General features: G+C 57.1%; 2 protein-coding genes across 2 annotated transcripts; one reads left to right on the forward strand and one right to left on the reverse strand.

Moving 5' to 3' along the window:
• Positions 1-1,429: 1,429 nt before the first annotated feature.
• Positions 1,430-8,253, reverse strand: LOC123464702 (homeobox protein cut-like 1). The gene is made up of 3 exons (XM_045162114.1): positions 7,788-8,253; positions 7,237-7,491; positions 1,430-1,503 (listed from the first exon to the last, which is right to left on the reverse strand). The coding sequence occupies exons 1-3, from the start codon at positions 8,251-8,253 to the stop codon at positions 1,430-1,432; spliced, it is 795 nt and encodes a 264-aa protein (XP_045018049.1).
• Positions 7,427-11,307, forward strand: CAMK2N1 (calcium/calmodulin dependent protein kinase II inhibitor 1). Its single transcript, XM_006042264.4, has 2 exons — positions 7,427-8,417; positions 9,992-11,307. Exons 1-2 carry the CDS (start codon positions 8,252-8,254, stop codon positions 10,060-10,062), a joined length of 237 nt encoding a protein of 78 aa, XP_006042326.1. The 5' UTR covers positions 7,427-8,251; the 3' UTR covers positions 10,063-11,307.
• Positions 11,308-15,570: the final 4,263 nt, after the last annotated feature.

Raw genomic sequence — 15,570 nt, forward strand, 5'->3', positions numbered from 1 at the left:
CTGGCCTGCTCCCTTGCCATCCTCTCCTCTGTCCTGTCTCTGCCTTCTGCCCTCTTGCCTAGGTATCAAGTTTCTCTGTCTCCTCCTCTGCAAAGAGACAGAACTGTCAACTCCTGTACTCGACAGACCCGCCTCTCGTCTACCCTGTTGCCTCTTGCCTTTGAGTGTGTGAATGAGTTTCTTCCTCTTCCCGTGGATCTGTCTTCCTCTCTGGGCTTTTTTAGTCTCTCTGCTTCTGCTGGATTCCATCTGCTTCTGTGAGTCTGTCTCTCTTCGCATCTTTCTCACCTGCACCAGGCACCTCTCCTCCCAGACCCGTCTCTCCTCTTCTGGATGCCCAGGGTCTGGCAGGGCAGGGTGGGGAGGGCCTCTGTGCCCAGGCCCTGGCTTCTCCAGCTGCTGCCCTTCCTACTACCCAGGAGTTCCTAGGAAGAGAAAGCCCCTCTCTCCACCCTCGCAGGCCCTGGAGGGCTCCAGGCAGTGGGACTTACTGCGTGGAGCTGACCGCTGGGCAGCTGCCCCACTAGGTCTCGTCCTAGGGACCCAGTCAGACCCTCACCTGATCCTCAGTGTCCCCATGAGGCTTATCTGGTTACCCGCACTGTACTACTGAGAGGAAATCTGGCTCAGACAGCGAAGTGACCGCTGGGAGGCCATGCAGGTAAGAAGGGGTGGAGCTGGGGTTGAGCTGCTGATTTCCCCTCGTTTCACTCGCTCATCACCAGGCCCAGCGGACAGAGCTCTGAGCTGGTTGTCGGGAGGCCTGGGCTCTCGGCCCAGGCTCTGGTTCCAGCTGGGCAGCTCGCCTTCCTCGTTTGGGGCTGACTCCTTCCCACCGTGCAGTGGGCCAAGATCCCTCTCCGTACTGCCGACCTCCCAGACTGTCACGGACACCAAATGACCTTGCATCTGTCGGATGGGGATGTGCCTGAGTAACACCATGTGGGAACCCGAGAGGCCAGAGCGGCGCCTATGCCCTTGCTGGGAGTTTGGGCTCAGAGGCCCATGGTCACACTGTTCTTCCCAGAGCTGAGCCCCCATAGGTCTGACCCTCGGTTTAGGGGAGAGTCAGGGTGAGGGTCCTGGCTTTAAGGTGTAAAAAAGCTCTTCTGTTTTTACAGGACACCAGTGGGGAAAGTCATTTACAGGATCCAGTCCTGCGTTCTTTATCTGGAGGAACTTTGCGGTTCAGAAATCCCCTGGAAATTGCATACACAGTTTTCTGCATCTGGGAAGTAGAACCCATCTCTTTCAGTCGAGTCCCAGAGGGGGTCCTCCGTGTGCAAGATGTTTGGACCATAACCTCTTTCCCCTCGGTCTGTGGGTGGGATGAGGTGCGGAGACTAGAAGAGGCTTGTCCCGGGTTGCCTGATTCCCAGGTGTCCGCAGGGAGGCAGTATCACCCAACGTTTGAGAGGCTGGCACGGACTCAGACCCGCCGCCTCTCCAGGTCCGTGTGTACTGCTTTGGGCTCCTCACTCAACTTCTTGGACCTCAGAGCCCCTAAGGATGACACAAGAGAGAGAGGGTAATCACAGCCTCCTTCTGTGGTTACTGAGTGTGGATATGTGTTCCCGGGGTGTGGGAAGCTCTTCCCAGAGACTGAGCTGTGGTCAGAGGCCTACCCTTTCTGAATGCAGTGGGATCAGCACCCCTTAGTCCCCATTAGCGGTCACGGTTTACTCAGCTCATCCACTGAGGTCAGGGGTTCTTGAGTCAGGAGACTTCAGGCCTCTCAGGAGCCTGGTTAGATATTCAGAGCCCAGGTGCTGAAGCCAGACCACGGATGCCAGCCTCCTGAATCCCCACCATCTGTCCGCTAGGCTTCGGTCATCCCTGGGCTTGTCTGCAGTGCTCAGGGTCACGCAGACACGGCCGCAGCTCTCCTCCTGGCCTGTACCTGAGTGAGGCAACTGTCCCCCAGGATGGTGTGGAGCCCTGGCACTTCCCACCTGCTGGTTCTGGGCTGCTCTCTCAGAGGTCCGAGGACCTCCCCCCACCCCCGCCCCCAGCCCTCCCACCCTCTGTGTGAGGATGTGCAGTGGCTGAGCAGGTAGAGTGCAGTCAGGACACCAGTGATCCACCCCCCACCCCACACCTCCTGGTGAAACTGGGCTCCTCAGCTGCCCCCACCTGTCCTCACCATTTCTGACATTCTCCTGAAGAGCCCATGGGACTCTCACTTTGCCGGGTCGTTGGTATAATAAAACCTTTTAAAAAATTACCCTCTGATCTTTTTATTTTAAAGGAACACAACAGACTTCATCGTTGCAAAGAGCCCTCTTATTTTGTGACTGATTGTGTGTGTGTGGCTGGAGGTCCCCTCCGGATACTGTTCTGAGCTGCGGTGACGTGCAGGGGTGTGAGACCCGGGGCAGAAGTCCAGTCCCCACCATGGGCCCCTGCTCCCCCGCCTGTGATGGAGGTGGTGGGACCAGACGAACTCTAGAGGCAGTTTCGTGCAGAGCCTTCTAGCACTCTGGGCGCTCTTTGGAGACCCTCTGGGGAGGATGAAGGGCCCAAAAGGTGGGGTCCTGAGCCCTTAGCTCCCCGGCAACTTGCCCTTTATCTACTTTGTATTTACTGAGGTTCCCTGTAAGATTTTATCTGAAGAAAGGGTCTTGGTGAATAAACAAAGCAAAGCAAAGAAGCCACTACTCTTTGAGTTTTTACAGGGAAGGACTGTGGCTGTCATGAAAATCCTCTGCAGATATTTGCTGAATGAAGGAAAGGTGAGTGAACTCTTCCTGGGTTGTTGCTTGAGTCTAGGTCTGAGCCGCCCCCAGTAGGCTGCTGCTGCTGCTAAGTTGCTTCAGTCGCGTCCGACTCTGTGTGACCCCATAGACAGCAGCCCACCAGGCTCCGCTGTCCCTGGGATTCTCCAGGCAAGAACACTGGAATGGGTTGCCATTTCCTTCTGCAATGCATGAAAGTGAAAAGTGAAAGTGAAGTCGCTCAGTTGTGTCAGACTCTTCCTGACCCCATGGACTGCAGCCTACCAGGCTCTGCCATCCACAGGATCCTCCAGGCAGGAGTACTGGAGCGGGGTGCCATTGCCTTCTCAGCACAGTAGGCTACCAGGCTTTTTTTCACTCTGTTTGTGCACGTGTGTGTGTCTTGGTACGCATGCACGATGTGGGGAGGGGGGTGGGCAGCAGAGGCCCAGCCTTTCAAGGTGGGTGGGGAACGGGCAGCACCAGGTTCCAGTCACCAAGGTGAGAAGGCTGGAGGCAATGTGAGTGTCTATCCAGCCTTGGCTCAGAGGGGTGGTCCCCTGCTGGGAGGACTCTTGGCGTCTCTGGAGGTGACCCGCTGGCCCTTAGGGAGCACCGCATCCCTGCCTTCCCTGATGGACCATCGAGGGTCTTAGCCAACCCCATCAGGCTCAGCATTCCCGGGGCTCCGCCCCACGGGAACCTGCGCTTGAGCTGCCAGGAGAGTCCCCACCTCCAGGGCTGAGGCATCCTGGAGCCTCCCTCTTCTCTAAGTCTCCCCATTACTCTCTGATGCTGCACACCACGCCTTGGTTTCCCCATCTGGGCAGGAGAGAGGGGAAGGGAACCAGGGAGCAAAGGCAGGCAGAGCATCTGACGCTGGGGCCCGTCTGGGGCTGGCTCTCTCTTTTTCTGTCCTGCGGACCCCAGTGCCAGGCTCAGGGCACGGCCAGGCCTTGCAAACATGCATCTTTAACTGCGGAGGATTTGTGAAGAAGCTCGCTGACATGGTCCCTGTCCCGTGGTTCTCAGTTTGCAGAGCCCCAGGGTTTGGTGAAGGGGCTTTCAGGTGAGGTTTGAGGGGGAAGCCCCCACCTTGGCCTCAAGCAAGGTTTTATCTACTTTAGATTTGACAGACCTGGTTGATTTTGCAGCTGAAAAAAAAAAATGTGATTTTCTCCAAGTTTCCCATTTTGTGATGCAGACTTAGAGGCCTAGAGGAGAGAATCAGCTTCTTCAGTCACAAAGAGTCAATAGCTAATAACTCCATTTACTGAGGACTTACTGTGTGCCAGGCACATGATACATATATAATCTCCTTCCCTGGAACAAGCCACCAAGTAGGAATAATTATTACCCCCATTTGACAGGTGAGGAAACTGAGGCACCATGAGGTGAGATAACAACGGAGTTAGGAGATGACGCGCAGGAATTTGAACTTGGCTTGCCCCCGTGAAGGCCGCTCCCTTCAGCCTGGACTGCTGCACTAGACTCAGGCCTCCTTGATGGGTGGTGTACAAAGGGGTCCCCACTCCTGCCTTACTTGATGGGTGGTGTACAAAGGGGTCCCCACTCCTGCCTTGCTTGATGGGTGGTGTACAAAGGGGTCCCCACTCCTGCCTTACTTGGTGTGCTCCTCCATCTGGACGTGGCGTCTTCAACACAGCTCTGGACATCTGGCTCAGAGCCAGCTGCTTGGCTTTGGTGGGTAAGGCAGGGATGGATGGAGACCCAGGGTACACGTCTGCCTCCGTGTCTGGGGCTCCGGAATAAAGCAATGGCCCAGGGAAGGCTGAACAAATGCAGGACTGAGCGAGGCCTTTGAAATGGAGACAGCTAGGGGGGCGGTGGCGTAGGGATGGAGGAACACCATACTGATTCACACGCTCTTGCAGAGCGTGTGTGTGCTCTTGGAGGCATCACTTAACCTCCAGGAACCTTATCTGTCAAATGGGCCTGCGTGTCCTGGCCCCGCCACTTCTGAAGGCTAAAGGGAGGCTCTATGAAGGGAATTGTCATGGAAACACCTTTCTGACTGCAAAGTGCCGTGTGCCTGAGAGGGATGAGTGGTTCAGTAAGGGTGTGGCAACTGAGCCGGGAAGGTGTGATGCTGCCCCCTTTCACCTTATGTGGAACAAGGCAAAGTAAACATCGGGCTTCCCAGGTGGCTCAGTGGTAAAGAACCCACCTGCTGATCGATGCAGGAGATGTGGGTTCGATCCCTGGGTCGGGGACATCTCCTGGAGAAGGAGACAATAACTCACTCTTACCTGGGAAATGCCATGGACAGAGAAGCCTGGCAGTCTACAGTCCATGGGGCTGCAAAAAGAGTCACCAGTGAGCGACTAAACATACAGACAGATGGCTTTTCTTTTTGCTCTCACCCACTGTGCGTGCCCGGACTCACCAGCCCTCTCTGCGCCTTTCCATGAATCTTCTGAATGGTGGGACTGTGGTAGCTGCTCGGCATCGACACTGCTTTGTTACTCGGCAATAAGGAAGGAACCTGGGGCATATGAGATGAGCAGGGTGGTCCCAGCCCCGCGTGCGGTGGCCACTGTGGGGTGTCCACTGTGGGGACCTGGAGTTACAGCTGGGAAAAGTGGATTCTCTTGGCTCCGTCACTATGGCCTGTGACCTTGGCAAGTCACTCATACTCTTTCTGTGAACAGTTAAACAGGAATGTACTGTCTCCTCTTTCTGTCTCAAAATGTGTTTATTTTGAGAAGCAAGGTCAATAACGGATGTGAGGATGCTTTTGGGGGGTAGGGGAGGAAGAGAAAGCCTGATACAAGACTAAGAGCTTCTTTTAACCATCATCCTACTTTTGATGCTTTTGTTTTCTCTTCCAGCGCTTGGCCTGGTGCGAACCTCAGAGCAGACGCTCAGTAAAGCCTTAATGAATGGAGACAGGCAGCTTGTGGAGCGAAGCAAAGGAGGCCAGAGACCTGCGGCTTCTTCCATTGACAAGCCGGGAAATTTGGAGCAAGTTCCTGATGCTCTCTGGGTTTCGTTTCCCGGTCTGTAAACTAGGAGACTGGACTGGGTCCTCTCTACGGATCCTTCCAGCTCTGGCAGCTCTGAAGTGGGAATGAATGAAGTGCTACTGTTCCTTCTCACTAAGTCATCTCTCAAGTGTTTGGTGCACATTCACGCCCGGCCTGGCGCTGGAAGCCTGATGTCACCATATTTTCCTAAGGGCCCTGTGAGGCACACAGGCAGCCAGTGAGCCACAGGCTCCATTTCCCAGCTGAGATCATGGAAGCTCAGAAAGGGGATGTGACGTGCCCCAAGTCACCCTGCGAGCCAATGGCAGGACAGGGATTCAAGCTCAGGCCTGAGTCCAAAGGCCATGCCTATTGCATCTGCATCCCAGGTTCTCAGCCCCCTTCCTCCCATCTCCCTGGGCGTCTGGCCTGGGGAGGCCAGCCTCTCTTTTAACACAGTTTGGGGAGGGGGCTGGACTGGCCCATCTCAGGAAGCCCCTTTACCCCTCTAGCACTAAAACCACCCAGGGTTCTAGATTTAAGGGGCAAGTGAAGCTGAGGCTGCCCTTTTGCTGTTGGTGGGACTCCTCGTAGTGCAGCTGGTCGAGCCAGCTGACACTCTTGGGGGACCACGATGTGTTCCCCTGCCCTACTCTCATCATGCTCTGTGCCCTTGGCATGGCCGCCCCTTTCGGTGGTCAGGCTGGCTCTGCTGCTAAAGGCGTCTCTGGGGGTAGGGCAGGTGTTGTTGACTCTGAGTGAGGATAACAAGCCCTCCTCACGCACCTTGCCCCCCTCGGAGTTACCATCTGCTCGGCAGGCACGCCTCCCAGGCCTCTGGGGGCTGCCCCCGTGTCTCCTTCCCGGGATCCAGAGCCCGCTCCTCAGTCCCGAAGCCGCCGTCTCTCCCCAGGGCTTGTGGCTGTTGCTGGAAGGGAGGTCCCCGAGGGCAGAGGGCTGGAGGCCCGGGACGTCCCTAGAGAAGTTAGCGGGCGCAAAGGGCCGGGCATCCCGGGCAAGCCCGGCGTAATGAGGCGCTCCCCTCTCCTCGGGGAGGCGGGGCCGCCCCACCTCCACCTCCACCCCGAGGCCCCGCGGCGGCCCCAGTCCAGAGCCCCGGCGGGGAGCGGGGCCTTCCAGGGCGAGTGCGAGGCCCAAGGGGCCGAGCCCCGAGAGTCTAAAGTGGTCCCGTGGTGATGGGGGCAAGGGGCTCCCCGGTTGGCGCCGGCGGGGGAGATGGGTCCACAGGTCGCCGGGTGCCCTCCGATTTCTGGCCCCGTCTCTGGCCTCCAGGGACACCGGCATCCATCTGTCCTTCCCCGTGTGCGCGTCGTGGGCCCCCTGGCCCCCAGCTCCCGGAACAACCCCCCACCGCCCCCCTCCCCAGCCCCCGGCGGGAGGCAGAGCCGGGGGGTTGGTCCCGCGCGCAGCCGCCGCGCACCCGCTCGGGACCGGGTAAACACCCGCAGGAGGGGGTGCGGGGGAGCGGGCGGGGAGGAGGCTCCCGGAGGCCGCCGGGCCGGGGCGGGGCTCACCGGGGGCCCCCTCGGCGCGGGCAGGACGCGGGTGCCGGGGGCGGGGGCAGGAAGCTAGCCGCGGCCCCGTGACGTCGCCCGGCTTCCAGGGATCGCTCCCCGCGGCCCGGGTCCGCTCCTCCCCGCGCTCCCCCCCGGCCTCGCCTCCGCGCCGCGGCCGGCATATCTCGCTCGCGGGCTGACTCCGGGTCCCAGCCGCCTCCTGCTCCCTCTTTCTCTCCTCCTTCCCTTTTTCTCCCTCGCGATCCCCCTCTCCTGTCGCCCCCCGGCGTCTCGGATCCCGAGCTGGACGTTCCCTCCGCCCCTGCTTCGCCGCCTCTCTCTTTCCTTCCTCTCCTTGTCTCTTTCGGTCAGTCCCCCTGCCTCCCATTCTCTCTGCGTCTCCGCTTCTCCCCGCGTCTCCCTCCGGGTTTCTCGCTCCCCCCTCCCTCCGGGCATCCTCTCCAGCCCCCCGCCTCCCGCCCCCCGTGCCCTCCCTCCTCGTTGGCTCCCCTCCCCCTCCGCCCCTCGCAGCCCCGCCGCTCGCAGCTCCCCAGTCAGCCTCCCCGAACCGGCGCCGCCGCCGCCGCAGGACCGGCCCGCCCGGCTCCCCGGGGTGCGCCCTCCTCGGCCCCGCGCCCTCGGGGCTCGCCGGCACAGCCTCCCCCCCGCCTCCGGCTCTCGGCCCCGCCCGGCCCGGCCGCAGCCCCGCGCCCGAGCGCGCCGAGGATGTGAGTCCCGCTCGCCTCTCCCGGAGCAGCATTCCCCGGCGCGCCGAGCCGGAGCGCAGCGCAGCGCAGCCGCGGGCGCTGGCGGGGTCGCTCGGGCCGGCCGCGCGCTCCCGATCCAGCGGCGCCCCCACCCCACCACCACCCCACCGCCGCCCCGGGCCTCTCGCCGGCGCCGCCGCCGCCGCCGCCGCAGCTCGCGGGCCGTCCCCGGCCGGCCGGCCCCGGCCCCAGCGCCGCTGACCCTGTCCGCCGCGGGCGGGGACGCGGGCGGAGGAGGTGCCGCCGCGGAGCCCCCGGACGCGACCATGTCGGAGGTGCTGCCCTACGGCGACGAGAAGCTGAGCCCCTACGGCGACGGCGGCGACGTGGGCCAGGTCTTCTCCTGCCGCCTGCAGGACACCAACAACTTCTTCGGCGCCGGGCAGAACAAGCGGCCGCCCAAGCTGGGCCAAATCGGTCGGAGCAAGCGGGGTGAGTTCGCGCCTCATTCCCCGATACCCGTTTCTCGGGCACCCCGGCCTGGTGGCGGTTCGCTAGGGTTTCCAGCACCCAGGGGACCGTTCCGACCCACTAAAATCTCGTCGCGCAGAATTGCGGGGAGTGGGGGGTGGGGGATCCCGCACTGCGGGTCCAGCTCCGGCTGGCCTTGGGAACCCCTCCCCCTCAGCCTGATCCGCGTTTGGGGTCACCCAGGGGGCGTGGCGGCCACTCGCTGCCGCAGGGGGCCGAAAGGTTTTCCCAGGTCCCTGACCGTGCTAAAGTTTGCTTTCTGATTTCTATCCCTTGCCCCCTTTTGCGCAATGTAATTGCAGCTGCACTCCATCTACAACCCGGGTGTGTGTGTGTGTGTGTCTGTGTTGGGAGAGGGGGTCCTAGGGCTCCCCAGGGGACGGCGAGGGGACTGCGGGGGTAGGCCCGGTTCCTGCGGGGAATACGAGGGGCTTTCGGATCGCAGGGGCTTTTCATTGTTACTTGGCAGGGGGAGGGGGTTTGCGGAGCCCGGGCGCTCGGCGCGGGAGCTGGAAAAGCCCGGGAGAGACGGGGACTCGGCGAGGCTCCAAGAGGAGCTCCAGAGGCGCGGGGACCAAGAGGGAGACCGACAGTCGCCGGGAGAGACCGAGGCACAGAGACAGGGAGGGAAGCCGCGGGCGGAGGCAGGGGGAGGCCGGGTAGAGCAGAGCCCGAGACAAAGCTCGGGAGAGAGCGAGCCAGAGCCGGGGAGACCGCGAGCCGGGGACGCGAGTCTAGAGGGGACGCAGGAGCCGCTGAAACAATGAGGGCGACCGACACCCCGGACACAGAGAGAGAGGCCTGGAGACCTCGACAGGTGACCGTCGCGCTGGGAGGTGATGGAGAGACCGAGGATGGGCAGGCTAGGCAGAGATGGAGAGAGAGGCGGATGCGGAGAGGCGGGAGAGCCCCCGGCCCGCAGCGAAGAGAGGCTCCGACCTCTGGAGCGGCGAGTGCGGAGAGGCCAAGTCCGCCCGCAGGCAGCGCAGAGGGGCGTGGGGGGTGGGTGGGGGGCCTGGCCCCAGCGAAGCCTGAACCCCCCGACGGGCTGTGTGACCGGCCCCTGACGTTCCCGCTGGCTCGCGCACCTCTGAACACCGGCCCCCTCCCCCCCCCCCCCCCCCGCCCCCGGCTTGGCTGCCCCCGCGCGGCGCTCGGGGCACCCGGGCAGGGTCCCAGCCCTCTTTCTGACCCCGGAGCCTTCTTTCGAAAGAGATGCGCCCTCCAGGATGAGTGGCGGTGGGGATGCCGCCGGGTGAGAACCAGGCCGGTGCGCGCCCGGGCTGCAGGCAGGGCTGCGGGTTTTGTGCCCTTTCGGCTTCCTGTTCTCAGAACCGTGCTGGGACGCAGCCTCGGGGTGGAGGTGGGTCAGAGGAAAGCCAGAGAGGGACCCCTGGCTGAGACGAGGAGGATGGGGCTGTTCGGCGAACGTGGAGCCCCCTCCCTCTTTTTCCCTCCGTCTCCGCCCGTCGGAGACCCCCCGCTAGGCCCAAATAAGAGCGCTCACTTCTGCTTTTCTCCCCATTTTTTTGCAGTTGTTATTGAAGATGATAGGATTGATGACGTGCTGAAAAATATGACAGACAAGGCACCTCCTGGTGTCTAACTCCCCCAAAGACAATGAGTTAAGGGAGAGAATAAGAGTGAGACCGGCGGTTAACAGTTATTGGCAAAAAGAGCATGAAAAGAGAAAGCACTTTGAAATTGATTACTAGCTTGCTACCCGCGAGGAAATCAACAACCTGTATCCGTGTCAGGCCGGGAGACAGATGAGGCGTGAGAAGGAGAAGGCTCTGGGCTCCTTTGCAAAAATAAAAGTGAAAAAAAAATTTTTAAAAATTAAATCACTATATACACACATGTAAAGAAATAAAAAGAAGTCTCAGTTGCAGCTATTTGTCAAAGTTAATATCCATTTCTTTTTATATACAGTGAATATTGCGCAATTATAGATCTGGATTTTGAACCACTTAAATAATGAAGCAACACCGGGTGTTTTGGGGTGTTGGCATTCTTCGCTGATTTGGCTGTTCCCAATGTTTACATTATTTAATCTTGCAAAAATGATTCTGTGCACTTGGATGTGAAATGCTGTCCAGTTATTTTTTTTTTTTTATGTTGTTATCTTTGGATGTACAAAACAAATCAGAAAATGATCTCTATAGATATACCATCCTATTTTGGTCATCTTTTGAAGTTATCAAGAGTGTGTTTAAAACGAGAAGAGAACTTTTTTAAGGAATCATGCATAGAAGGAATCCTTGCTTTATTTTAAAATGAATTGTAAAGCTGGTGTTTCTTTGTTGCTACAAGCTATTTGCCCAAGTTAATGCAAACGAACACATTTTATATGTCAGGAAAAAAAACACATAAAAAAAGCAAAGAAAAAAAATGCTTGAGCTTTTTCTAACCTCTCCCTGCAGTCTGTTGTGTGAGCAGCCTGTTTTTTCCTCTAATATTGTGTCAGTTTATTCTCTTTAATGGACTGTAAAAAAAATGTAATCACAAGAGTGCCAAATATCTTGAAATGCCAAAAGGCATTTTGGTTTCTTTTCTTTTCCCTGTGCTCTGAGTCCACGTAAAGGAATGCTTGGAGTGTCTTTTTCTGTTATTTATAGGGGTTCTCTTAAGGCACACCAGCTGCCTGTTTTGCATGGTATTTGCAAAAATGCCTCTTGCGTGAGGAAATCTTCTACCATTTTTTTGTTGTTGTTGCAACTTTGGACCTCAAGAGGTTTCTTCCTTACCCTACCCTGCTGTCCCCTCTTTTAATTCGATATTCTGTATGTTGCACCTTTAACCAGCACACAGGGCTATTTCTCCAATGTACAATAAAAGAACTGTTCCTGTGTCTCACTGCTCTCTTTTCTCAGCTTCGGTTGGGAGGGAAGAGGGAACTTGCTTTTTGTCTCTGTTGGCTGGAGAAGGGAGGAGGGGACAGTAGCTTTGGTTGGAGAGGCAAAGAGGCAGTGTGGAGGCCACCGTGGATTGGGCTCAAATGATAGAAAAGATGAGCTGGATTGGCAAGGCCATCCCCTAAGGGCAAGTGCATCCGATTTGGATTTGCGTTGGGCTCTCCCCGCTTCCCTGAGGTTTCCCTGGTGGGGTGTGTTGGCTGGCAGGGAGTCAGTCTTGTGAAAGGCAAAGTTTGGAGGCGGGCAGACTTGGATTCAAATCCCAGCTCCTTCACTTCCTGGCTGTAGGCATTCAAGCAAGTCTCTTCATTTTTGGTGGCTCAGACAGTAAAGAATCTGCCTGCAATGCAGGAGATCCAGGCCGGGTTTGACCCCTGGGTCCGGAAGATCCCCTGGAGAACGGAATGGCAACCCGTTCCAGTATTCCCTGGAAAATCCCATGGAGCCTGGCAGGCTACAGTCCATGGGGTTGCAAACAATTGGACACGACTGAGTGACTAACACACACTTCACTTCTTGAAGCCTCAGTTTTCAAATCTGTGAAATGGGGATAATGCAGCTCCCACCTCAAAGGTTGATGGGAGGATGAACACAGCACCCAGCGCACAGTAGCACTCAGCATGAGATGCCCAGACCATCCATCATGGGCCACCCCTCCTCAAAGGCGGGACTGAGGGGGAGCTGTGCTCTTTCCTGGCACCTTTGCCTTCCCAAGTCCCCAGGTCCTTGCTGGAGGGAAGAGCCTGGTCCTCTGAGGCCCACAGCCTGATTCCATTGTCTCAGGCTTCCCAGACTCTGCAGCCCTCCTCCAACTGCCGCTCAAAAAGTCTCCTTATGAAAAAAAACTCTCAGCCCCTTGTTGGACTCAGGACAGTTAATGGCAGTGGAGCAGCCCTTAGGGGAGGAGGGGTTCGGAGAAAGATTTTGGCTGAAGAAAGGCCGGGAGAGTTTTGTTTTTTTTTTCCTCCTGGGCTGTTCGGCATCCAGGAGTTCCAGGCATCCAGGAGTTCCAGCGCGGGGAGCTTTTAATGTGTTTGTTGTAAAACTGTCTGCCAGAGAGTCACAACACAGCTCTTGGTGGCAGGAGCCTGAGTGTGACTCAGACATCAGGTAAGACAGGCCTGGGGGGAGCGGGGAGGAAGAGGAGTTCCAGAGGGCCTGCGGGGAGTGGGGGGGGGGGGGGCGCGGTGGCTCATCCGGCTTCTCAGGAAGTGGAGGCCCAGAGCCTGGGGAGGGGGGAAACCCAGCGGAGTCCCTATCTGTCATCATCAGGAATGGCAGGCCAAGTGGAGCTGGCGGGGCCTTCAGGATGCCGGTGGGGGGTGGGGGTGCCAGCTTGATCTTCCCAGGGGCGAGACTCTGTTCCCAAACCTGGCCCTCGTCCCTCCTGACCCCAGAGAATCCCAGGGCTCAGAGCTGATCACCTTTAGGCACCGGGGAGCCCCGCTCTGGAGAGTTAGGGGGCGGGCCCACCCTCTGAGCAGCAGCAATTTGCCAAGAGGGGTAGGAGCCAAAGGAAAAGATTCTTTCAGAAGGTAGGTCTCTGTCCGCACCCAGGAGTAATTACCACTTACGTGATCAAAGCACCATGCAATTACGAAACACCCTCCTTTCTGAGCCTCACAGAATCCAAGCCCAGCAACCCTGGAAACCCACAGCCCTTCTGTCTCTTCAGTAGGTGAGGGACTCGACACCTCAGAGGGGCGAAAAGGACGGCACAACATCCGCACTCGTTGAGCTTTTACTGTATGCCAGGCTTACCACAGCTCTATGAACCATGTCCTGATGAGACGGGAGAAACCAGGGCTGGGAGGGGCATTAGGTGTCTTGTACGAGGTCACTCACCTTGGCTCCGTGGGCAAAGACTCTGCCAGCAATGCAGGAGACACAGGAGACGTGTGTTCCATCCCTGGGTTGGGAAGATCCCCTGGAGAAGGAAATGATAACCCACTCCAGGATTCTTGCCTGGGAAATTCCATGGACAGGGGAGCCTGGTGGGCTGCAGTCCAAAGGGCCGCAGAGTCAAACATGACTGAGCGAGTATGCGCACATACGCACACACGAGGTCGCTTGGCCAGTAAGTCATGAAGCACACTCGAACCCAGAGTCCAGGCTCCAGGATGGGGATACAGAGTCATCTGACCCCAGGCTCAGTCCCAGCTGCAGCCATTGTCCTTCAGCCTTAAAGATCCTTTTGTTGGTTGATTCTTCTCAGCCTGGGCTCTCCCGCTATTCTGACAACAGATAACTGCATCAGGGGTCAGAGGGAGGCAGGGCTGGGATGCGGTCAGCTAAGATCTGCTGGGAAGCAGGGAGCCCGAGAGCCCTCGGGCAAGGCTCCGGTCTTCTTGATAAGTGATGTATCAAAATGTTCCTGCTGGAGGCCTTCCCCTTTGCCAAGGCAGGATTCTCAAGCTGGGAAGGCTGAATCTGCCCTTCCCAAGCGCAAGAAGGATATAAATCTTTTAAATACACTGGAACATTGGGGCAAACATTTGTTGAGAAGGTACTTTGGGGACTGGGCAGATATCGAATTATTATACCAAGTGCGGTATATGTTCGAAGTATCTGGTTGGTTAGGTAGCAATAAATATGGAAAAGGCCACTCAAGGTCTGAGGTGGGGGAGGGTGTCTTGAAGCCTCCAGGCATGAATCGAACATCCGGGGTTGCATTATTCCAACTTCACTAACTGAATGCTTGTAATAAGCATCCAGCTCTCTAGATTCCACCTCCTTGGCCGGTCCAGGCTGACAGCCTGAAGGAAAATCCAAAAGCACCTGTAAGGGGGAAATTGGCAAACTCAGTTTTAAAAGAAAGAGACTCAAAAATTACTGCGGGTCTGGAGGCCACGGATGAAGGGGTGAGTGAGGGTACCTCTGCAGACAGCAGGCAGATGGTTCTTGGCCCTCAGGACCTAGCAGAAGGGGTAGATTTCAGGCTTCCCTGGTGGTCCAGGGGTTAAGAATCCACCTTCCAAAGTAGGGGATGAGGATTTGATCCCTGGTTGGGGGACTAAGATCCTACGTGTCTTGGGGCAACCAAGCCCGTGTGCCACAACTAGAGAATAAACCTGTGCCGCAGGGAAAGATACCATGTGCCAAGCAAAGAGCCTGTGTGCCGAGCTAAGACCCGACACAGCCAAATAAATAAAATTTTTTTTTTAAAGAAGGGGTAGATTTCAGGGTGGCTCCTGGGCACACAGAGGGCATGAGTTTGGGACTTGGGTGACTTGAATTTGAAACCTCTCTTATATACTTTCTCATTGAGACTCAGGGCCAGTTTCTCAAGCTCTTAGGGCCTCTGTTTCTTCTTCTGGAAAATGGGATAGTGCCAAAGGCACAAAGGATTAAACAGGAACTCCCACTCCACCCGAGCGCAGGGCCTGGTGCCTTATAAATGTCAGTCATCACATGATTGCACAAGAGATGCCTACTGCGTGCCAGGCAATGGACTTTCAAGACCTAGCAAGCAGTTCGCAGTATGTGAAGCTTCTTTGCAGATGGTTTTTGGCACCCCAGGGCTGATACTCCAAGGGGACAGAGGTGAGGGGAGGTGTCCCCGCAGGGGGTAGGGTAGAGGACTCCTCTTGCCTCTCATTACCCCATCAGTTCCCCAAAGCACCCCAATCAATACGATCCTAAGTAAACCTGTGTGCGTGCTCTCCAAAGGCAGTTGAGAAGAGTCTCCTATCCCCTTCCAACCAGACTGCCAGAAGCCTTCCTTCTCTGGATGGAGGCTAGCAGATACTGACTTCCTGCCCTGGGAAGGAAAGAGTTTAACTTTCTGCTTGGACCCCCTCCATCAACAGGTCCTCCAAGGTTTTCATTCACTTGACAAATACTGACTTAGCACCCCACCTTGGGGCGAGTCCTGTGTGAGGCTAACTGAGCATCCAATGGTGAAGAAATGGGAGTTTTCCCTAGGCTTGAGAAATGATGACAGTTGCCATGGCAATGAGGTTGGGAGCCAGGAGCTTGGAGATCCCCCAAATCAGCAGCTCAGATCCTACTTGCTGGCAAAAAGAAGGAAGCTAAGAAAACTGGGTCTTGGGGACTGCCTGAAACCCAAACACGGGATCCACTTTTAAAAAATACAAACTTTTACTTTAGAATAGTTTTAGATTTACAGAGAAGTTATGAAGGTAGTAGAGAGTTGCCAAGTACCCCCAACCCAATTTGTTCTCTCCACATCTGACATT

Source organism: Bubalus bubalis, chromosome 2 (assembly GCF_019923935.1).
Source record: "Bubalus bubalis isolate 160015118507 breed Murrah chromosome 2, NDDB_SH_1, whole genome shotgun sequence".
Lineage (NCBI taxonomy): Eukaryota > Metazoa > Chordata > Mammalia > Artiodactyla > Bovidae > Bubalus > Bubalus bubalis.